Source organism: Symsagittifera roscoffensis, chromosome 10 (assembly GCF_963678635.1).
Source record: "Symsagittifera roscoffensis chromosome 10, txSymRosc1.1, whole genome shotgun sequence".
Taxonomy (NCBI): domain Eukaryota; kingdom Metazoa; phylum Xenacoelomorpha; order Acoela; family Convolutidae; genus Symsagittifera; species Symsagittifera roscoffensis.
In genome coordinates, this window is record NC_087071.1 from 16,798,928 (window position 1) to 16,823,377 (window position 24,450).

The 24,450-nt window shown below is 34.0% G+C and overlaps 3 protein-coding genes across 6 annotated transcripts in view; all 3 read left to right on the forward strand.

The window, feature by feature from the left end:
• The window catches only part of LOC134855167 (GTP-binding protein 1-like), a 152,146-nt gene extending 135,292 nt beyond the window's left edge, over positions 1-16,854 (forward strand). For all 4 annotated transcript variants that reach the window (XM_063871587.1, XM_063871586.1, XM_063871585.1 and 1 more), the window contains exons 9-18: positions 951-1,051; positions 4,443-4,579; positions 6,397-6,520; positions 7,121-7,254; positions 7,946-8,071; positions 8,301-8,483; positions 8,894-9,029; positions 10,848-11,012; positions 15,478-15,613; positions 16,280-16,854. In XM_063871587.1, the coding sequence (XP_063727657.1) occupies positions 951-1,051; positions 4,443-4,579; positions 6,397-6,520; positions 7,121-7,254; positions 7,946-8,071; positions 8,301-8,483; positions 8,894-9,029; positions 10,848-11,012; positions 15,478-15,613; positions 16,280-16,508 (1,471 nt within the window). In that variant the 3' untranslated portion in view covers positions 16,509-16,854. The remainder of the gene's footprint in view (positions 1-950; positions 1,052-4,442; positions 4,580-6,396; positions 6,521-7,120; positions 7,255-7,945; positions 8,072-8,300; positions 8,484-8,893; positions 9,030-10,847; positions 11,013-15,477; positions 15,614-16,279) is intronic.
• LOC134855171 (26S proteasome regulatory subunit 6B-like) overlaps positions 11,299-24,450 on the forward strand; it is a 101,773-nt gene continuing 88,621 nt past the window's right edge. Inside the window, exon 1 of the mRNA XM_063871597.1 lies at positions 11,299-11,322. The gene's annotated coding sequence lies outside the window, so the exon portion shown is untranslated. The remainder of the gene's footprint in view (positions 11,323-24,450) is intronic.
• Positions 11,303-24,450, forward strand: part of LOC134855173 (charged multivesicular body protein 6-A-like) — a 340,778-nt gene continuing 327,630 nt past the window's right edge. Inside the window, exon 1 of the mRNA XM_063871599.1 lies at positions 11,303-11,323. The gene's annotated coding sequence lies outside the window, so the exon portion shown is untranslated. The remainder of the gene's footprint in view (positions 11,324-24,450) is intronic.

Below are 24,450 nucleotides of genomic sequence, written 5' to 3' on the forward strand. Positions count from 1 at the left end.
CAAAGCGGCAACGTCGTGGTTTTTGTAGATAAAAAATGTTGAATTTGGTTCTTTTGGAAAGTGTTTGATTTACCAGAAAACTACGGTGCCAAATCTGAGATAAAGAGTTCAATGGAAAGAACAAGGGATCCGCTATGAAATTTCTGTAAGGAATTCGCTATGGACTCTGTAAGGAAATAATTGAGCTTTTCACATATTTTTGGACTTAATTCAATTTCCCCAAAATGATCGTGTCAATTCTGAAAAAGCGAAATTAATCAAACGGAGATAAAATCTTCTTGCAAAAGCTTGTTGTCCGTACTTTTGTTGATATTAGTCAGCTATGGACTTGGTAAATGTCCTATTTTTGACATTTTGAAAATTGCCATATAACTTTACCATCAGTACATTTATCAACCAGTTACCTCCAGCTTAAGTTAAGCTGGGCTCCTAGTGTTTAACTATTGCGTTTAACTAGCGTTTAACTTGTTCAGGGGCGAGTAGGTTATACTATGTGGCTTATGGGGTATTATTTCAAGAGATCGGAAAAGATGATTTAATGTTAATTAACGAAAAGGCTTCCTGTGAAAATTTTCCAGAAAAATCCCGCAATCTGATTGGTGCTGTGATGTATAGATTCATTTTTCAAGTTCAATTCAAATTCCTTTTTGCAATTAACGAAGCGCAAATTGCTGGAAAAAACATGATCGACTTCTTGTTTCGAAAGTGGAATGTTTCCAGTGGTGTTAAAAAGCTTACATGTGATCCAGTTTCTAAAATTTGGTTAATGTTATCAAATAAGTATTAATCATACAGTGTTCTTGAAGTTCGAATAGCTTTCAAGTCATGCATTTTGTCGTCGAAAATGATAAATTGCTTAGAAAGTTGCGAATTATTTTTTTCCAGTTTTCCTTGAGTTTGTCAACCTTTTTCCAACGCTCTGTTGACCAATGTTTTGTTGCTGTGTTTAGACACAAGCACGAGATGGAGACTGGCAGAACTAGTTCAGTGGGCAATGACATTCTCGGATTTGATCAGATGGGACAAGTCGTGAACAAGTCAGATGGACACGGTCAGTCATTTTTGGAGCCTTATATAGTGGTTTCCATACAAGAGATATGGAAACCTCTCCAATTGCTTCAAAGTTACATTAAGTAGAACGTTCAAATTTTAATTTGAGATAATTTTACCATATATTTGCGTATAGGCAAGTATTTGTTCACTTGTTGAAAAGCCAAGCATCCGTGAATCTTGAACATGTTCACGCCAAATGGTTTTTATTAAAGTGCTCTTTTGCAGAGTGCCTACAGCTAAGAGCTCCATTGATTTTTTATTCGGAATGTCACAAACCGCCAGCCCTATTCTGCTCGATCTTCTGTGATAATTTGCATAATTGGCTTCGGACATATCTCTCATGAAAAAGAAATAATTGTCTTCTAAAAAGTTCCGATATATGAGAACAAATAAGAACAGCAGTGAGTGAGATGCTTCTAAGACGCAAATGATTTCATTTAATTCTCTTAAGCGTCTTTTTAACCAGCATTACGGAACAACCGTTTCGGAAATCACCGTTTGCAGAGCCATAAACTGTCGGAGTGACGTTGATTAAGAGTAATCAACGTAGTGAAGACTCTTATATAGGTCTTGGTGATTTTTTTCTTTGTTTTTTTTTCAGCAAATTTTTTTAAAATGCTTTATTAACTACAGATGTGCATTCATACATATTAATGTATTTATGAATGCATCTAGGTGTATATGCACTTTTTGAGTTCAATTGAAATTCATCTGCTGAAAGTGACGTAAATAGCACTCTCCAAATACGAATGTGGGAATGGCGCAAAAAAAGGTGAAAATTTTCTATTTTTGAAAGTGGAATTTAATTTTTAGTTTTCCAGCGGAATAAAATTTTTCTATTGATCCAGTTTTCTCAAGTTGGGTTAATGTTATCAGAAAAGAGTTAATCATAAATTGCTCTAAAAATTCAAAGAGCTTAAAGAGCATCTATTTTTTTTCTTTGAAATTCGAAAGTTCAAACGGCTTAATGGATGTCTATTTCTTACTTTGCAATTTGAAAAAAAATTTCAACCAAGTCAGTGTTTTTTTTCTGTTTACTTGCGTTTATTACTCTTTTCCAACTGCCAGTTGGCTATAATCTTTAGTGTGAGTGTTTTTATCTTAATGGAAATCAGGTTTTGCAATGTCCTATATTTATTATGACATCGCAGGATTATTAACTAGACGAGCTGTGTCATTTAATGTTGAAGTCACGAACAAATTTGTTTCGCCTAAATTGCGTCAGTTTAACTTTGCCAAATAATTTATGGTCATTTGAAGCGCTAATGTGGATATAGAAGAAAACAAAAACGTGAAGTCTGATGCTAGATTTAATAAGAGTCGGTTAACGTAGTTAAGACTCTTATACAGATCGTGATGGCTTTTCGTTTGTTTTTTTTTTCAGTAAAATTCCTTGTTTGTTCAGGCTCAAATTTGATTTTTCGTGGTTTGAATTTTAATTCTTTTGTATGTTCTGTTCATTTCTTTTGTTAAAATGAAGGCAAACTTCGAAACTTGATTTTAATTTTGAGTTTCCACGGAACAAATTTTTCAGTGAAATTCCAAAAACAAGTAGCAGTCTTCAAATACGAACGTCAAAAATGAGCGAAAAAACGTAAACGAACTCTGGTTTCGAAAGTGAAATTTAATTTTTAGATTTTCTAGCGGAATAAAAAATTATTCATATTAATCCAGTTTTTTGAAATCAAAAAAGCCCCCATTATAAATTGTTCTTGAATTTCAAAGAGCTTTAAAGTCATTTATTTTTTCTTTGTAATTCGAAAGTTGAAATTTGTCAAAAAACAAGTCAGGATTTTTTCTGTTGATTAGTTTTCCAACTGTCAGTTGGCTATGTTTTTTTAGGAAATTTTTTTTTTAAATACTCAGATGTGCATTCATACATGTTAATGCATTTATGAATAGCGGGATATGCATCAAGTTCCATTAAGTGGAGTTTTCAGTTGACACGCAATGTATTTTGTCGCTTCCATTTTCTATAATTAAATGTGAACAAATCAGACCGTTTCCAGTTATTTCAGTATTGGATGCATAATTTTGTTTTGAAATTACTCATCACTAAGAAATTACAAAATGTTTTTTTTTTAATCTTTTTCAAAGTTATTCTTCGTTTCTTTTTTTTCTGGAATGAACTTAGTTGAATCTAATTGACTAGAAGGCAGAACTTTAGTTGGCGCGCGCATTGTTCCTTAAGTCTATCTTACAATTTCATACAATTAGCTGCAAAGAAATCAGACACAGGCTCTGTCATTTTTTACATTGGAGGTATAATACAATTTAGTAGAAACACGTAGAAAATGATGAGCACTTCAATGTTGATTTTTTCTCATTTGTTTTTCTTCAAATCTTTCTTGTATGAACTTCGTTGAATTCTAAATAACTAGCGAGCAGATTTTCATTTGGCAAGCATCGTGTCTTAGGCTATCACTTTCAATATCAGACAGTTTTTAAGTGTTGTAAACGTAGTTCAGACATGTATTGATGTCTTGTGATTTTTTCGTTTGTTTTTGCAGGAAAAAACTTAAAAAGATTTAATAATTGAAGTGGAAAATAAAAAGTATTTAAGTGCTCGTTGCTTGAGGGTGAGGCAACATTACCCAGCCCAGAAAAATAACCAAAAAAATTGCATGTAGTTCTTAAGCAGGGGCACAACAGCGGTTCGCCGTGATGAGCTGTACAGCTCGTATGTTGGTCCTATCCTTCGTGGATAAATGATCTTAATAAAAGTTTGCTTTACTGATTTTCGTTTTGAATGTCCCAAGCGATATGTTTTCGATTTTAAAAATGGAGCATAATAATGTATTTTTCAATGCATTTTCAGATTTACGTGACACTGAAAGTGGCTTCTAAAAAACAGGAAACGATGGTGCCGAGTGTAAATTTAATGAAGATTGTTACACAAAATGAATTTTTTTTATCAAACTCTGAATTTCAAAAGTGAAAACTTTTTCGAATTCCGCTAATTTTCCATAATTTTGCTCTTATGAAATATATTGAATATTATCGAAATCAATTCAATACTTTCTGATTGAAAAGTCAATGGACACAGCGAAGACACTTATTGGTGTCGTTTGATTTTTCATCTTTTTTTAAACATAAACACCTAAAATCTCATCTTGCTCAAATTTAGATCTGGTTTTCAATGATTTTTAGTGTCAATGATAAAATTTTCTTGAAATTGAAGAGCTTTAATGTGATGTACTGGTTTCTTCGAGTTTTCGATTTTTTTCAGGGACGTTAGAAAACGGGCTTTTTGATCGCCTCATGTTCCTCGGGCTTAATACTGGATTATAATTTGTACCTAAACCTTGTAATTGTCTGGTTTCGAGTCTGAAACAGTTTATTATTATTTATTATAATTTCAAAATTGAAGAATATGTTTGTGTTTTTAGGCAGCGTGGATTGGCAAGTGGTATGTAGACGTGCCTCCAAAGTGGTCACCTTCATAGACTTGGCCGGACACGAGAAGTACCTGAAGACTACCATATTTGGAATGACAGGACACCTCCCAGACTTCTCCATGCTTATGGTATGTATATTCCAAGAAGACTCGCAAGGGCAACTGGCGAATTGGTCTCGTACATTTCATTAAAAACATATATGGCAGTCATAATATATGTTTTGTATTATCATTATCATCTTACATCTTTGCTATATTCGAGTGTTTTTTTTTATTAAGCGACCACTTAGAAGTAATTCAAGCTCAATAAGCTCAAAACTTTGCAATTTTGTATAATCAAATGTGAGGCTCAAGAAAAAGATATAAAGATTTTTTAAACGCGTTAATATTATTATTAGAATAAGACAATAGTTAAATGTTAGTGAAATGATTTTAAAATTAGTCTTAATTACACTACATACCAAAAGAGAAGGAAGCAACTATCATGTGAAACTTATCTTCATTTTCAAATAGCGAGCGTAGTGTGTTAGTTTGACTCTAATTTTTTTTCCAATTTAACTCGCAAATAAAAATACTCATTTGGTGGTTCTTTTGCTATAATCACGGTCTGCAGCATTGGAAATTTCATAGCATCTAATCTCTGCTTTATTTGTGGCTTAAGTTTGACGATTGATAAGCGACCGAGAAGGACGCGAGACTCCCAAACTCGAAGTCGGATGTTCGAATCCGACTCGCTGCAAAAGTCTTCCTAATTCGAGTCTTATTTCTGTTTTTTTTTCGTTTCTTATTTGTATAGCTGCTTTTTTGTCGGTTTATCGCTAGTGTTTGTGAAGTGCAGCTTCGCCTCTGTGTTTATTTTGTACTTGACTATTGACTTTTCGGGGTTTAACATTTGAAGTTCAATTCAATTGCGTTTGCCGAATGGTAGGCAAACTACGCTCTCTACAACAATATAGAAAATGTCGCAAAAAGTGAATGAATTCTGGTTTCGAATGTGGATTTTAAATTCTAGATTTCCCTGATGAATGAAAAATTTCCTTTTCACATGGTTTCTCAAATTTGGCTAATTTTCCATATTTTACGTGTAGTTTTTGAGATTAATGAACGTAGTGAGTACTCTTTTATAGGTCTTAGTGATTTTTTTTAAAATTTGTTCTTAAAATTTGTTCACGCTTAAAATGAGTCTTAAAATTTGTTCACGCTCAATTTTTTTTTGCAGCTCGACTTATGGTTTCTTTTTCAATTCAAGTCATTTCTTTTGTTAAAAGGCAAAGTCCACTATCGAACAGCAAAAATTTTAAGGTCTCGAAAAACGTGATCCACTTCTAGTTTCGAAAAGGAAAAGATAATATGTTATCATAGGTGGTAATTTTGAGTTTCGTGCGTGTATTGAATTTGAGAGCTATAATGCATAATATAGCCTTTTCATTTTCAATCAATTGTACATACTATAAAATAGTTTTTGTAATTACATTACTCTGCCAAATGAAATGCTATTCAAAAATTCAAATTGTACGCTTGTTTTGCCAAAAAATTCGGCTTTTGAAATAAATTATAAATAATGTGCGAAGTATAACAAAAAGTGATCCAGCCACTGAAATTGAACCTAACACCTTTTGTAATATATCACCAACGAAAATTATTTATCAGATTTCCCAGCGAATTAAAAATTTTACCTATTAATTCAGGTTTCTCAAATTGGGTTAATTGTGTCAAAAGAGCACCAATCATAAATTGTTCGTGGAATTCAAAGACCTTAAGGCTTAAATTTTTTTCTCTTGCAAGTTAGTTTTGTTTCCTTGCGTTCATTACTCGTTTCCAACTGTCTCTTGGCTATGTTTCCTAGAGCTAGTTATCAATATTTTCTCGCTTATGTTCGAGAAGTGCAGCTTCGCCTCTGTATTACACTTCCAATAAGACAATTCCCGATAGACTATAAAATTCAGGTTGGCTCCAATGCGGGTGTGGTGGGCATGACTAAGGAGCACTTGGGACTGGCTCTGGCTCTCAATGTGCCAGTGTTCGTGGTGGTAACCAAAATAGACATGTGTCCAGAAAACGTCCTCAAAGGTAAGAAAAGTTGTTGGATCTCATTGTTATAGTACGATTTCATTTTTAAGACCAATTCGCTTAAAATAGTGCGCACTGTAATTGGCGAGCGTTTTAGTACCATGTGTTTTATCTTCATATTAAAGTTATGTGTGAACTATAAGAGGCAGTTATGGCAGTTGGCTCCGCGACGAAAATGCCTGCTTCATAAGCTTGAGGTTGTTGGATCGAATCGCAGGGGCGGAAAATTTTGATTTATATTCGAAAGCTTATTTTTTTTATCTGGTTTAAAGTTATTTTTCTACCATTTTTGCCGGTGTTAGCATATTGCAGATTCGCCTGGATTTAAAAGTTAAAAAATTTTTAACTTGGATTTTTAAAAAGTTTTTTTTTGTTATGTATGCAAATCTCTGCTTGGGATTGCTTGCCTTGGGTTTTTGCGAAAATCCTTTTTCAGAATATCTTAATCTTCTGACAACGAGGTAGATGCATAATGAGTATATTCTGTTCCCGAAAAGTTGTCCAAGGTGTGCCCATTGTCTAAAAATGTACAGTTGGTGCAAAGAGAGAAAGCGCCGCGATTCCTTGCAAATAACAATTTAAGTATATGTTTTGTTTCAGACACTCTCAAGTTGTTGCAACGTATCCTGAAATCGCAGGGCTGTAGAAAAATCCCCATCTTCATCCAAAACACTAACGATGTAGTGGTAACAGCTACCAACTTCACCTCAGAAAGAGTCTGTCCAATTTTCCAGGTATAGTATAAGAATATTGTTTAGTCTCACAAAAGAGATTAAGAGTGCGAATCCCGGGACATATTCGACAAGACCTCATTTTTGTTCCTACTATACACTCTCCACCCCTTCATATAAAAAGTTTTGTCAAATAAATCTGTTTCCTTCCATTTAATGCAAATATATGGGGGTGATCGCTTTTTTCCTGAGACAAAAGTGTTCTGCTTTCTGATTGGTAGGGTATCATACTGGATATATCCCCCTCCCTCTTCAATCTTAGAGATTCGACCCTTTCGCCACCCAAAGGATCCTCTTTGATATTAATTTGCGAAATCCATTTTGGGTTGACCGACCCTAAAAATTGTCTAGAGGCGCTTTCAGCGCGCGCCAATTTATATTAAATTTGTGAGGGAAGCGCTCTCAAAAATACTTGGCCTGATTTTTGAAAAGAGCTTGTGGCGCAAAAAATTTTTCGGAAAATGATATGAAGTTCAATAAATTAGTTTGTGGACCAAAAAAGCGCAAGAACATCCTTGATCCGCGCCTGATTATATAGGGTATTTTAACGAGGTGAATGTTTTCCGAAAAAAAGGAGGTGTTTTAATACGATTTTTTGAAATGTTTTCATACGCTTTTTCATTCGCTTTTTGAAAATATTTTAAAAACATGTAGTTTTGTGTAAAATGTACTTCCTGCATTTGTTATTTGCTAGATCTCCAATGTGACAGGTCAAAATCTGGACTTGTTGAAGATGTTCCTCAACCTCCTCTCAGCCAGATCTCTGCCGAGAGCCAACGAGCCAGCCGAGTTCCAGATAGACGACATATACTCTGTGCCGGTCAGTCTGTTACAGTATCTGTTGCTTGGTAAATCAGACTTAGAAAGTCGAAAGCTAAGATTTATTCTAAAAAGAAATCAGTATTTTTTCCCTTGCTCTTAATGACTCTTTCCTATTTTTTGTCTGTTGGATATTTTTTGTAACATAAAATGCGTTTTGAAACAAAAGGGAAATGAGTTGAATTTGCACGCTCGAAAATGTGTATAGAATCGATTTGATTTCTTTTTAGGGTGTCGGCACAGTAGTGGCGGGGACCATGCTTAGAGGCACAATATCTCTCAATGACACTCTCCTCCTCGGGCCAGACGCATTTGGCGAATTCAGTCCTGTTCCTATAAAGAGCATTCACAGAAAGAGACTTCCTGTCAAGTTTGTAACTGGCGGTCAAACTGCTTCATTCGCGCTGAAAAAGGTAGATAAACGGTCTCTAAAATCAATTTAAAGTACAAAATTTAGTGTATAATGAATTATTTCTTAAAAAGGGTGAAAACTTTTAATTTAATTATCATTGTGAGGTAGAAATATGACAAGATCCAACAATTAGATAGGCTTTTACTATGCTCAGGAGTGAGCAGTAAATGAGAGTTCTTATGTTTGGGACCAATTTTGATACTGAAATGATCCTAGGTCCTAGGATGGTATATAAACAAGCGGAAGTATGACGATAACATAACTGTTATAAAATACTTTCGAAGATATTTTCTAAGAGTCACGAAATTGAAGCTTCCTTCAAATGACGTATTTTTTGGCGGTTTTTTTCACATTTGATCCTAGTATTCTTAAAAAAGGTTTTTTTTTCAACAATTATGTCGTATGTTGTAGATTAAGCGCAACCAGATCAGAAAAGGCATGGTACTGGTGTCGAATCTGCTGAAGCCTTTCGCCTGCTGGGAGTTCGAGGGGGAGATTCTAGTACTGCACCATCCCACCACCATATCTGTCAAGTACCAAGCTATGGGTTAGTAATACTTGTTTTTAACTTCATATCATAAAACTTAGAAGATCTGAACCTTTTTTTGATTAGTTAGCAGTTGAGAATATAAATAAATAAAAAAGAATTTGATATCTTTTGGTTAATTAACAGTTTAAGAATCCGTTATAATTATTTATTTCATTTCAATAAATGTTCTAGGTTTAGTTAGCCTATCCCATTTAAGTAAAATAACGGCGGTCATGGATTAGTAATATCGAATCACTTCATGTCAAAAAAAGTATATTTGAACCTATATGGTTTTTAAAAAAAGTAGTCGGTTGCTGTGAAAGTATCATATACTATGGCGATAACGGTACTGAAAACTTTATGATAAAAATGAAACTGGAAACCACAGACCCTCCCCAGACAAGTTAAACCCTAGTTTAAAAGTCTTATGGCAGCCTACTTGACTAAATGATCGACCACTATGATAACATTGATAAGGCACAAAGGCTCCAATTGACAAAATACTTCACATAAGCGGCTTCCAATTACATTGAAGCTGTACTCATAAAGCAAATAATTTAGAGAAAAACAAAAATCTGAATTGAATTCTCACTTACAAAAAAAGTATCTTCCAGCCACGCCCAATTAGTGTTCGGCTACTTTCCTTTACTCAAATCCTTCCAACTGTGGACTTCTTCCAAGTGTTACCAAGGGTTGTTCCGAGTGCTTCAAATCCTGACATGATAGCAATCGTGCTGCTGAAATCCTTAAAACTCTTTAACTTTTACACCCCTTACTCTGGTCCGATCCAGTCAAGGACTCTGCCCTCCTCAGGTTGAATCAAATACCTTCAAAAGCATTGATTAAGCTCGTTTCTGATGACCTCTATTGGTCCAACACTTGCCCCTAGCTTCTGTTATGGAACCAGATTTAGTCCCTGCGTGACGTTTTCAGCGGTTACTTAATGGATGTTTGTGGTCCCACCGTCATAGCTCTGTTATACCTTCTCCCCGTCAGACATCTTGATGAATCACCGAAAGAGGAGCAGCAATAAAAGTAGGTGGACCTCTCAGTAACTGGAATTGAAGTCTCGCATCTACCGAATCAGGGGCCACAGTCGCAGTGTGAGTTATGGACGAGACGCTGCAACCAGCAAATTTTCCCTGGAACAAACGAACAACCCTCTGGGCACATAGTCACTGCACTAAGGCGTCCATTTTTTGAGCCATTCAAATTCGTGGCCATTCTGAAACAATGTTTTGCTGATAAGAAGCAAATCAAGCGCTGCACCTTGACGAGGCAACTGCAATGACTAAAGTGTTCTTTCTGCGCATTTTTTTTATTCGCGCTTCATTTTTGAGATTTAGCTGTTTTCATTTCAAAGCTTCCCAACGATTTTTGTAGTCTGAAATCTTTGTGCCACTTGCACAGAACCCAATCTGGTAACCTTGAAGTGGAAATCAAACTTTTGTTTTGGGTGTGTTTTAGTACTTTATTTTTTTTTCGCGTACAATCAGGTACCACATTGGATACCTGATGGGATTGAGTGATGAAATATTTTACAGCCCTTTTATTCCTGATTCAGTCGTTATAAAAGGAAGTTTCAATTTTTTTTATTGTGTCGAGAAAAACCTGAGTGAAGTTTTTGCTCCAATGTTCACTTTGGCCCATTTTATGCTCAAGTTGCTTTTTAATCATTTGGCAATAAAGCTTTTGATAGTATACTAGTAAGATAAAGTTAGAAGAGAAAATCTGAACTGTGTTCGGTACAGCAACCGGCTATCCTTGTTTTTTATCCGTCTGTCTTTGATTTCTCTGTTCGTATTTTTTGTTGCCATAGTTCTTGTTGTTGTTCAGTGCACTGCTGCAGTGTGAGACAGACAGCAGCCATAGTGTGGATGGACAGGGAGGCTCTGAGGACAGGAGACAAGGCCAAGATCCGGTTCAGATTCATAAAACACCCAGAGTATCTCAGAGTGGGCACCCGACTAGTGTTCCGAGAGGGAAGGACAAAGGCTGTCGGTGAGTTCAGTAGCGTCAGTGGGTCTCTTTACTAAGACGACCCAAAATAATGGCAAAAAGCTGTTTTTTTTTAAAAAAAAGCTTCAAAAACGTTTGAAACGTCTTTTTCTTTGTATTACATATGTTTCGAAATATTTACTCTAAACTAGATAAGTTGGAAGAAATTTTCTTTTATTTTCATGTGATCTCCAGCAAAAACTTAAAATGTTCGAACCATAAAATATTAATTTTAGTTGTTTTGATTAAACGGAAGCTAAATATGTTTTGATTTTATACTAGTTAGCCTAATTGTTGTGATAAACTTATTAAATAGTTTCAGACGAAATGAACTAAGATTAGTACGATTTGCTTCGCGTTCTCTTACGACATCACATCGCTGTATTCACATGGCAGAAATGGCATTATTGCGTGCACACCTAGAGAATGCCAATTTATCAAACCCAGAAGAAGTGAAAGGATTATTCGAAAGCTTTATTCACCGAATGGAGACATTGGACAATACTATCGAGCATCTCAAGTATGAAAATTCTCAACTGCGCAAGGACAATGTAATTATTCAAAACCGTGTACTTTGCTCTGAACGATATTTATCACGATCATGTTTGACATTTCTTGGCGTGAAATCCGGCGTGGATCCGATGGTACCAGTACTTGATATTATGAATCGTGTTCTAGGAGCTAAAGTGTCACCCGAAGATTTGGCTGCATGTCACTATTTACCGGGTAATGCAGAGAAAAAACCAATTATTGTTAAATTTATTTACAATGGGCAGCGTGACTATGTATGGCGAAACAGATTTACGTTAACGGACAATGAATCGACGAAGAATATTTTCATCGTTGAGAGGCTTCCAGAAATTGACCGAGATACAGTGAATTATGCAAAAGAGAATGGTTTGAAATTTAAAACAAACAATTGTCAACCACTTCTCAGAATAAATAATAAATGGGTTCCAGTTAACAGTCGCGGTGAGATTGACAAAGTTGCCAGCGGATTTTCGGAAGAATTAGATGGTAACAAAATGGATACAGGAATTCAGGGAAATACACAGATAATCGACGAGTCTTCTTATTCCAGAAATGAGTTATTCCAAATGAAACATGGTACTGCGAAAAACAAATATGCAATGTATGGAAAACCTAGAGGGGAGAAGAGGCAACGAGAGAACGTTGATATGGAAGATAAACTGGACAAATTGTGTGGTCTAATTGAAAATGTAATCGCAGTGGTAAGCTCACCACCTGGAAAAATGGCAAAAGCGCCGGTCAATGTGATAGAGCAGGAGGACGCGGGTGAGATCGAACCTACTGATACTTAGCATTTTTAAAAACCTAATCGATGACTTTGCCAGCTGATAAAACACTTCTTTTTCTAAATATAAGATCCTTGCGATGCAATTTTGACAATTTAGTGGGATTTATTGAAACTTATAACGAAAACCTATCGATTATCTGCCTTTCGGAAACTTGGCTAACTGAAACAGACCCATTGGCAATGTACAATATTCCGGGATTTCAACCGATAGTTTCTAGATGTAGAACCAATAAAAGGGGAGGGGGTGTTGCTTTTTATGTTAAGACTGGCATTGACTTTATTATAAATGAAAATATTGTTTGCGAAAATGGGATTGAGGCATTGTGTATTAGACTTAAAAATGGATCTCTATCTTCAACAAACATTTGCGTATTTTATCGTCCGCCCAATATAAATATCGATCATTTTTATAGTTTTCTGTAACGTAACTTAGAAACGATGGTAAATTCAAAAACAATGTTCGTTGGGGATTCTAATATTGATACACTGGTTGAAAATAGTTGCTCAAAAGGGTTGAAAAATTTAACTAAAAGTTACAATTTTGTTATAAATAACGCCAACGAAGCAACGCGCGTTACTAACAGTAGTAGTACTTGCATTGATCATATAATTTCAAATTTTCCTGTTGCAACACATAATGTAATTTCTGGTATTAGTGATCACAATATTATCTTCGACGATATTAACGTGGTTTCAAACATAGATAATAACTTGACTTTTCGTAATCTGTCTTTTCTAAAAAAATCAACCGAAAAAATATTGTTTTTAGCAGATGTGAACTACCTGTTGAAAAATGTACCGGAAGGAACATGTGATGAAAAAGTTGAGTTTCTGATTAAAACAATTATCGATTGCCTAGATGTATTCGCTCCATTAAAAGTATATGGTAAAAAACGAAAAATGAAATCACAATGGATAACTCCAGAAATTAGAAAACTAATTTTTAAACGAGATAGACTTCTTCGCCAACTACAGGCCTGCTGGTCGACTGATACGCATGTCAATTATAAAATCATTCGCAATAAAGTAAACGCCTTGCTGCGATTAGAGAAACGGAACTTTTATACTAAAAAAGTGGAAAAGGTGACTAACAGTAAAGATTTATTTAAGATTTTTAAAAATGTAGGAATAGGAAAGACCGGGAATAACACAACGACACATATTGATGCGAATAAATTGAATACTTTTTTCTGTAACATTGGGTCGAAAATTGCATCGCAAATACCTTACTCATCAGTACCGATATGTAGATCGCCAAAACAAGTGCAATCAATGGTAATGTTTGAAACTAACCACAGAGAAGTTCTAGATGTTATCAATAGCCTTAAAAGTAAGTTCTCATGTGGACCTGATGATATTTGCAATGAAATCATCAGGCAGTTAGGAGTGGTAATTGCACCATTAATATCCGATATTTTTAACGAATGCATTCACCTTGATGTTTTCCCAGACTTACTGAAAATTGCCAAAATGGTCCCTATGTTCAAAGATGGAGATAAAACAGATCCTGGTAATTACAGACCAATTTCGCTGTTGTCTTGCCTGAGCAAAGTCGTTGAGAAACTTATACATTCGAGGTTCATAAATTTTTTTGAGAAATTTTCTATTTTAAACATGAACCAATATGGTTTTCGATCTAAGCGATCTACGATTCAGGCTGTTGCGAGGCTGACCGAATTTGTGAGAGATGCTACTAATAAAAGAGCGGATGCAATTGCTTTGTTTTTGGATCTCAAGAAAGCTTTTGACACGATTGATCACAAAATTCTGATGCAAAAATTGGATCATTATGGGATCAGGGGTAAAAGTAACAATTTGATTAGAGCCTACTTGACTAATAGAAAGCAGTATGTTGAAATTGGAAATAATAGATCAACGCTTGAAAATGTTTCAACGGGAGTTCCACAAGGATCTGTTCTAGGTCCGCTTCTGTTTTTGATTTACATAAATGATTTACCTGATAGCACTAGTTTAGATACTACAGTTTTTGCAGATGATACATCCATCATGACTTCTGGTAAGAATTCTGGAAAGAAATTAAGAACCGAATTTGACATAGTTTACAATTACTTATGTTGCAATAAACTTTCACTGAATACTGATAAAACTGTTCTGCTCAATTTCAGCAAGAAAATGGAGAAATTGGTCTTGATATAAAAGGTGAATGCATAAAAATGGTTGATTGCACGAAGTATTTGGGTATATACATTGATTCAAAGTTAGACTTCAAGATGCATATTGAACATGTTATTAAGAAATTGTCTAAACTGTGTGGAGTAATATATCGTTCCAGAAAATTATTTAATATTCCAATGCTTCTACTGATATACAGATCCTACATCAAACCTGTTCTTCAATATGGCGTATTGGTTTATGGCTGTGCAAACTTAACAGATCTAAATAAAATTTTAGTAATACAGAAGAGAATAATACGTGCTATTTTTAGAATTGATTATAGAGAGAGCACAGTTGAAAAGTACAGACTGCATAAAATTGAAACGATGTTTGATCTTCACGTTTACGAACTGTTTAAAGATATTTGCGACAATAATGTTTGTGATAGTACCACGACTAATAACGTGGCGTACTTCACTAGGAGAGTTGCTTCTGGAAAAGTTAATAGTAAAATACAAAGAACGAAATGTTTTCAAAATTCCATAAATGTTAGAAGAATCATTATTCATAATTATATAACTGCATCTGGTTTATTGAATGAAGATGTGACAAGTTTGCAGAGACATCAACTCAAGATTTTTATACACGATGTTTTTGATAATTATCTGCTTGATAATAAGGAAGTTCATAAACAGCTGTATTGTCATTGATATTTGAGTTTAAGGTTGTCTACTAGATAAGCCGTAGGCTTTTTAGACAATCCTTGTTGATGATTGTAAATATACATATTGTATTGTAATAATCATCAACTGAATTAAATATTATTTTGAGCTACAATTTGATTTTGCGTTTAATTTTTAGAAATTTTTCAACGCGTAAAAATCATTCAATTCTTAGTTTTTTTCAAAATAAATCTGTGAGACATTAATTGGGATATATGAGCTGCAATCCTTATCCGAAGTAAAATTTACGGTTTTGTTTTTTAGTTTAGTTTTGATTTTCACTTTAATTTTGATTTTAAATGTGTGTTTGTAGGTTCTATAACTAAAGTGTACCACCCCTCTGAGACGCCACAGAAGCCCAACTACAGGAACAGATATGCTCCCAAATGCAACACCAACAACAGCTCAGCCAGCAATGAGGGGACATCCAGTCAGGGTCAGGGAAACAGGTAAATGTAATTTATTTTACTAGTTTGTAAAATGCTTTTTTTTCAGCGACGTCTTACCTATCAGGCTTCATTTGTTAAGAGTAATGAACGCAGTGAAGACTCTTATATAGGTCTTGGTGATTTTTTTCAGATATCTTAAAAGTCTCTGATAACTACAGATGTGCATTCTTACATATTAATGCTTTTATATGTGCACTTTTTAAGTTCACTTCAAATTCATCTGTTAAATGTTAGTTAAATTGCTCTCTCCAAATACGAACGTGGAAATCAAAAACGTAAGCGGCTTCTAGATACGAAGTGGATTTAAAATTTTAGATTTCCCTCCGGAATAAAAATTTTACCTAGTAATCCAGTTTTCTCAAATTGAGTTAATTTTATCAAAAAGTGTCAAAATCATCTTGAAATTCAAAGATGGTTGAGGCCATATGTTTTTAACTTTGAAATTCGAAAGTTGAAGTTTTTCCAAAAATAATTTAGTTTTTTTGTTTCCTTGCGTTCATTGCTCTTTTCCAACTGCCAGTTGGCTATTTTTTTTTTTTTTGCGCTTAAGGCTCCTTTTTAGTGATTCAGCCAGATTTGACATGTAAAAACAGTATGAAGGGAAAAATGACTAAGTATAAGCGTTATAAGAGATTTTAATAGATTTATTGAATAATCATTTACTAGGTACGGGCGACGAAGGGGTGGAGCAAGACAGAGGCGGCCACCGACTATGGGGGCCAACTTTCAAAACACCCAACAAACATCCAGTCAAAACCAGGAACATAACAACTACGGAAACAACAACACTAACAGTAGACAACAAGCGCCATCCACGACAACAAATGTTAACAATGCATCCCAACCGACAACAACGACAATATCTACAACAACAACAACAACAGGGAAAACATGAAAAAAACATGCTGAACGGAAAAACTGAAGTTGTTTCCAAAACAAACACACCAAACTCTTTTATTGTAGCTGGTATAGAATTATGAAACTTCGTGGTAGTTTTTCTTGAGCAAACTTGTTAAAATATATATTTTTTGCAAAATGGTTGAGGTTTTGAATGAGGATTCTGTTGGAAAGTTGCAAGTTTTTTAAATACTATCATGAATTGAAATAGCAGATAATTTCTCTGAACCGTTTCTGTTGTTGTTTTTAGCTGCGATGTGTTTTGGTTTTACTGCTTGTCAAAACTACAATTCAGTTTTATAATTGTTTAATCTCACTTATCTAAATACAATTTAGTTGTCTTGTTGATTTTTGCCATTTTCCATCAGCTGTTTTCTTGAAACAAGTTTCTGAAAAGTTAAGATAAAAAATAGTAATCCGTAGAAAGCAAATCTTGGAATTTGATTCTATCTTTTCTGCTCTTCGCGGAGAGCCGCTGCTGTCGCTCACTTCGAGGGTGTCTTACAATTTAATGACATACAATTTAACACCGTACATTTTAACACTTAGTCATTTCACTACAAAACAATTTAAATCGACAACAATATAACTCCTATTTTCCAGTTTAACACAGTACATTTTAACACCTAGTCATTTCACTATTAAAATTAATGATGTATGAATTCCTGGTCTTAACTCTTATCACACCAAAGTTAATCCTGCAATTAGCAAACGCACCATAATGAAAAGACGTTTCCTTGCAGACTCCTGGAAACGTAACAAAACTCAAGAACATGACTCGTGCCTTAGCAATTTAACCCCAGGACAATCGACCTAATTTTCGGGATAATAGGTTGGGACTACGGGCTGGCAAACACTTTAGCTTTGCGTTTATGTGCCTACAATTCAAAAAATTGCTGACAAAGCGATCAGGTCATAAGTTTAAGTTCGAGAATGATTCCAAAAAATAATGATTTGAAGGCTTTTGGCATTGATTAAACCTTTTTTAAACTTCTATACCGGCTGAAAATGTCTAGAAAATTAGGCCATATTAGTCAAAGGACATCTAATTATTTGCGGGCTTTTGAAGTTCAATGATTTATTGCTTGTTTTTGGTTCATTTTGGAATGATTCATTGAAAATATTGGCAAGGCCATTTCATTTTGGATTGAAACGTTTCATTGAAATCATTTGCAAGGTTATTTCTCTTCAAAACTTATGCAAATTAAGTAGCGCGAATTTGTCTGGCTTTAAATGGCAAAAATTTCTCTCGTTTAACTCTTTGATGGTTACCGAAATCCCCTTTGAAGTAAGCTTTCTTTTCATTTTGGATTAAAACGGTGTTAAGTCATAGAAATTGTTGTAAATGTAGCCATGTTAAATTGCTAAGGCAACAAAAAGTAGGGAGTGAAATTGTAGGGGGTTAAGTTGTTCAGAGTTAAAAAGGGGGGAATCCAGTTCGAGAACCCAATGCAATTTAAATTCATTTCTTTTTCGGAGTGGAGGAAGTTGCTTTGCCCTCAGGCATCGAGCACGAGTCATGGTATGTATCGAAACACCAACAATTTGACTGGGAGTTGAAGACTTGATTGCACTGACCATTATGTTAGGACCATTTATTACACCGAAGACTTTAGTCAAGGTGTTATGGTATCGTGTAACGGGTTTTTTTTTTTAATGTTGTCTGTTGTCAAGTGTCGACAAATAACGTCCAAAGTTATCAATTATCATGCGGGCTGGACTATATCGCGCTATGTCACGTGATTGCGTATGTTTGTTTCTTTATTTGTTCATCTTTATTTATTTAATTATCTGTTCTTCTATTTATTTAATTATGTTTAGTTTGCTTATATTTATTTATAATTTATGTATGTACATATTTATTTTTGTTTATTTTTATCACGTGTTTTGTTTATTTATTTAATTATTCTTTCTTTCATTTAGTTTTGCTTTTATTATTTCTGCGTGTGTATTTATTTAATTTATTTATTTTCATTTATTTATATTATGGGTCTGTTTGTTTGGTTATTTGTTCATATATTTTTTTTTCATGTCTATTTAATTATTTGTACATTTCACTTTTGCTTTTATTTATTTATTTATTTATTTATTTATTTATGTATTTATTTATTTATTTATGTATTGATTTATTTTTTTATTGCTTATTTATTTATCAGGTGTGTTTTGTTTATTTGTTGATATTTATTTCTATATCAGTTGGCAGTTATACCAAAGTCAGTGGAACGTCGTCTGTACAGCATTTATGGCAAAACTTTGAAAATCCCAATTTGGTGCGTGCAGTATTCTTCTTACACATATATATCCTTTATTGAGGTGGGAATAGATATTTATGTTTAGCCCATTGTTTAGATCACTGATTTTTCAAATATGGATGCACTTGTCGACAGGGAAGTTGCTTTTGACTGCGTAATTATAAGCAGAAAAGTAGAGCATCTCCCTAATCACGAGTTGAATGAATTGCAAGTTGCCACCAAGACTGGTGAAAGGGTGACTGTCAATGTCTGGGACCCTATACATGACATCCACACGCCGTCAACCATTGTCACAGTAGACGGTCGCGTGAAACTGTTCAACGAAGAACCTGTCGTTAACGTGAGTTCTTGCTAAATCAACTTTTTATATATTTTGCATATGTTTTCTGATATTCAATTCAGGCTCTTTCGATTGTCCCAACAATGGACTCCAATGGCGAATTCGAAAAGGTGAAAGAAACACTTGCCGATGATGCGGTCTCTTGTGTTACCGAAGTTGTCCAAGTTGTGTCGTGGGGCATTCAACAATCGAACCACGACACCTGCTCCTCGTGCAACATCAAAAATGTTGAAGTCATTGAACTTAGCAAGGTGTGTAATTCAGACAATGCTTTTGTATTGCATTGAAAACTATTGTATCGTTGTTGAATAAAAACTGAAATCATTTTAGGTTGCAGGGAAAAGTTCTGAAGTGCAAGAATCCGGCATGTGGACTTGTCAGTCGGGCACCAACGCCAAAAGATGTTGCACACGTTGTTATTAGTGACAAACGCCGGTTTCTGATAGATTTAAATCTTTTTCCCGCTCCATGCACAAACGAAGTAAGCCTGTCTGAGTTCTTTCTCGAGAACCCGTCCATTACGCTCGAGTTCACCCAAGGCGTTGTATCACGTTTACACACCGCCTATTAGTAGTACGCTTAAGACTGCTTTACACTTTCTGGATGTCTAGTTGTAGACAAATTTTTGTTAGGTCTCTCAAATGTACTCAAATCGTTCAAATGTACCTTGTTATATTTTTGATTGACTAGCAGTAGATGAGTTCTTTGTGATAATTTTCTTTGAATCTTTTTTGAAATTTACCATTACTGCATTTTATTCATTCTCTTAGAGGGTCACAGTTGACAATGCAGGTCACGTCGAAGAGTACGAGCATTTTGGACTACGTGTTTTAAGAATTTACAATCTGTTTTAATGTACGACCAATAAATTTTACACCTTAATTCTTAAAAAAAAACATTTTCAATTCTTCCCTTGCCATTCTGAACAGGTGGTTACAAAGTTTTAGCTAGTCACTGTATGATTTTCTGCCAGCAGCTCAACTGGTCTGTGTATACTTGTATTAGGTACACAGTTTTTTTTCAACTGCTGTGTATACTTGTATTAGGTACACTGTAGTTTCAATCAATTGATCTGTGTATACTTGTATTAGGTACACAGTTATTCTATTTCAACTTTTGTGTATACGTGTATTAGGTACACTGTAGTTTCAATCAACTGGTCTGTGTATACTTGTATTAGGTACAGTTTTTTTTCAACTGCTGTGTATACTTGTATTAGGTACACTGTAGTTTCAATCAACTGATCTGTGTATACTTGTATTAGGTACACAGTTATTCTATTTCAACTTTTGTGTATACTTGTATTAGGTACACTGTAGTTTCAATCAACTGGTCTGTGTATACTTGTATTAGGTACAGTTTTTTTTCAACTGCTGTGTATACTTGTATTAGGTACACTGTAGTTTCAATCAACTGATCTGTGTATACTTGTATTAGGTACACAATTATTCTATTTCAACTTTTGTGTATACTTGTCTTAGGTACACTGTAGTTTCAATCAACTGGTCTGTGTATACTTGTATTAGGTACACAGTTTTTTTTCAACTGCTGTGTATACTTGTATTAGGTACACTGTAGTTTCAATCAATTGATCTGTGTATACTTGTATTAGGTACACAGTTATTCTATTTCAACTTTTGTGTATACTTGTATTAGGTACACTGTAGTTTCAATCAACTGGTCTGTGTATACTTGTATTAGGTACAGTTTTTTTTCAACTGCTGTGTATACTTGTATTAGGTACACTGTAGTTTCAATCAACTGATCTGTGTATACTTGTATTAGGTACACAGTTATTCTATTTCAACTTTTGTGTATACTTGTTTTAGGTACACTGTAGTTTCAATCAACTGGTCTGTGTATACTTGTATTAGGTACAGTTTTTTTTCAACTGCTGTGTATACTTGTATTAGGTACACTGTAGTTTCAATCAACTGATCTGTGTATACTTGTATTAGGTACACAATTTTTCTATTTCAACTGCTGTGTATACTTGTATTAGGTACACTGTAGTTTCAATCAACTGGTCTGTGTATACTTGTATTAGGTACACAGTTTTTTTTCAACTGCTGTGTATACTTGTATTAGGTACACTGTAGTTTCAATCAACTGGTCTGTGTATACTTGTATTAGGTACACAGTTTTTCATTTCAACTGCTGTGTATACTTGTATTAGGTACACTGTAGTTTCAATCAACTGATCGTGTATACTTGTATTAGGTACACAGTTTCTTTAGTTTAACTGATCTGTGTACACTTGTAATAGGTACACTGTAGTTTCAATTAACTGGTCTGTGTATACTTGTATTAGGTGTAAAACAGGAGGCGTTTTGCTACACATACAAACACAATCTTTTGTATTTTAATATAGCTATAGAAATTGATCTACAATGCGTAAGTACGACATTTAGTTCTACGATTGTTATTTCAGGTCTTTTGTCAATATTTCAGGCTCTTTGTCAATATAGCAAAATTTTGGTGTATATATGTCTTAGTAAGATTTTTAGTTCTACAACGTTTATTCAGGCTCTTTGTCGATATAGCAAAATATTGGTGTATACATGTGTTAGTACGATTTTAGCTCTAGAATTGTTATTTCAGGCTCTTCGTCAATATAGCAATATTTTAGCGTTTACATGTGTTAGTACCATTTTTAGTTCTCGAACTGTTATTTTATGATCTATGTCAATATATCAAAATTTTAGTGTATACATGTGTTATTACGATTTTTAGTTCTCGAACTGTTATTTCATGATCTTTGACAATATATCAAAATTTTATTGTATACATGTGTTAGTACCATTTTTAGTTCTCGAACTGTTATTCCATGATCTTTGTCAATATAGCAAAATTTTGGTGTATACATGTGTTAGTACGATTTTTAGCTCTAGAACTGTTATTCCATGATCTTTGTCAATATAGCAAAAATTTGACTTATACATGTGTTAGTACGATTTTTAGCTCTCGAACTGTTATTTCATGAATTTCATGATTTTTGCCAATATAGCAAAATTTTGGTGTATACATGTGTTCGTACGATTTTTAGCTCACGAACTGTTATTTCAGGCTCTTTGTCAATATAGTAAAATTTTGGTGTATACATGTGTTAGTACGATTTTTAGTTCTAGAACCGTTATTTCAGGCTCTTTCTCGATATAGCAAAATTTTGGTGTATACATGTATTAGTACAATTTTTTGTTCTAGAAATGTTATTCTTCAATTATTAGTTGTTCAAGTTGTTTGGTTTTTGCTTCAGTTTCTATGCCTTCGGTGTATTGCGCGTAGCGCCTATGTTTATGAAAGAAAAGAATCGTTATACCAATTTGTCTAATGATTTCAGTATACCAGATGATTTGGACACTCGAATGTGATAGTGAAATTAGCAGTTCCAATAGGCCGTTTAGGTAGTGATTTTCAGTTTAATTCAAACAAACTATCTGCTTCACATTTTGATTCTCTCATGGAAAGAAAATATCTGCTTCGATTCAAATTTTTTTTCAGTTTGGGTTTGGTTTATCAACAAAAAACGTTTAAATCTGATCAAAAAATAGAGATTTGTGCAGTAAAGCATGGAAAACCTAGCACTTTCAAAATTTATCTAAATCTCAATTCAATTCTCTCTTTAAATCTCTCTAAATTTCTCTAAATCTCAATTCAATTTTTAAAAAGGACAAACAAATAAGATTTTCGAAGAAAACGATTTGCAGCGAAAACTATTTAACAAGTTTACAAAAATTTACAGAAATTTAAACTTGCGGATGATCGCTAACTATTGTATGTTTTTTATTATTTCTTTCCTCAGCTCAAAATCAATTTTTTTAAAAAAATTAGTGAAGCTTTATCTGCGTTGTGTGATAAAAATATCTGTCATAAAACTATAATTTAGGCATATTCGACAATCATAGCAATATAGGCAAACCGGACAACAGTTTTTGGAGAAAAATGCATCGTTAAACAAACAAAATGTTTAAAAAAAATTTTCAATTTAGCAGAAATTTTTTGAATTGTTGAAGTTTTTAATTACCAAAATGGTAGTAAACATCTCCAAAAACTAATTTTCCTACAGTAAAATTAAAGTTAAGCTCAATTGTGCGTATATTGTCAGCGGCGTAAATTAGTCTTACCAAGCCTGCTCGCTGACTTTGTCGTTTGAAATTAACGAAAAATCAAACGTTTCAAACTGTTTTTTTTTCTCGACACTAAAATTTTTTAAAGGAATTTTCAAATGTGGTTCGAATCCCGACTGAGAAGGTTTCAATATGGTACATGACTCAACCCAGTCTGATGAATATTTGTGGCACCTGATTTTGCGTGGAAGACGAAAAAAAATAAACAAACACACCCAAATACTAAGTTCCTCCCCATTTTCATTGGTCGGAACAAAAATGTGTATCGATACAAGAGTATTCAATGAATATGCGAAAAAAAAATTTCAACGTAGAAAGTAAAGTTTGCAACAAAGTGCACTAATGATCGAAACTAAACGCAGAAATAGACTTTCTTTTGCCTTAGATGCTTGATTTGGAGAGGACCACTTTTGACAAATTTTTCGTTGATTTTGACTAATTTTTTTTTCATTGTGAGCAAAAGATCTCAATTTCCTTACATGAAGGTATCGATACATGGTTTAACTACTTACCAATTTTATAGGGTCTGAAAATGTGAGTTTTTTTACTATCTCTGGTAAATTTATTAGGAATAAAGACTGTCTCGATCAAGCGGAATAAATAAATCTTCAACAAAGCTATGAAATTGTTCATTGGGAGCATTTTTCTGACCCTCAAACGTGTCCAAATATTTCCGCCATTGCGGTTGATCTACCTATTAATACGGTCAATCTATCAGTTTGAGTGAAACTCGAAGTGAAATTTCATCCGAAACTGTCCTTGAAAGCATAACGAGAACAAAATTTAATTTGGAATATTGTCCACTGGTGTAATCTAATCACAAAAGAAAATGGTACAATCTCACCATTGCCAAACTATAGATCTCAGCAATATACAGAAGTGAACTTTAAGATTTTTAAAAAGTTTTTTCAATCAATTTTAAACGACTCGAAAAGTTAACAATAAATATTTTTCGTTTGTTTTTTCAATTTATGTTATAATGCAAATTATCAGTTGAAAACTGATTTTTGTCAAGGCGCGCATTTCCATCAAAAGAGCTTACGACTAATCAAGCTATTTTTTATCAGACTGCAACTATGTAAAAGATGCTGTAAAGTTTTCGGTAAGCTGTTAATGGTTTATATAATAAAAAAAAACTTTGGCACAATGAAATTTTAACAATAAACGTTTGTTTTTTCAATTTCATCGTACCATAATGTTTTCAAAAAGAAAATTGATAGG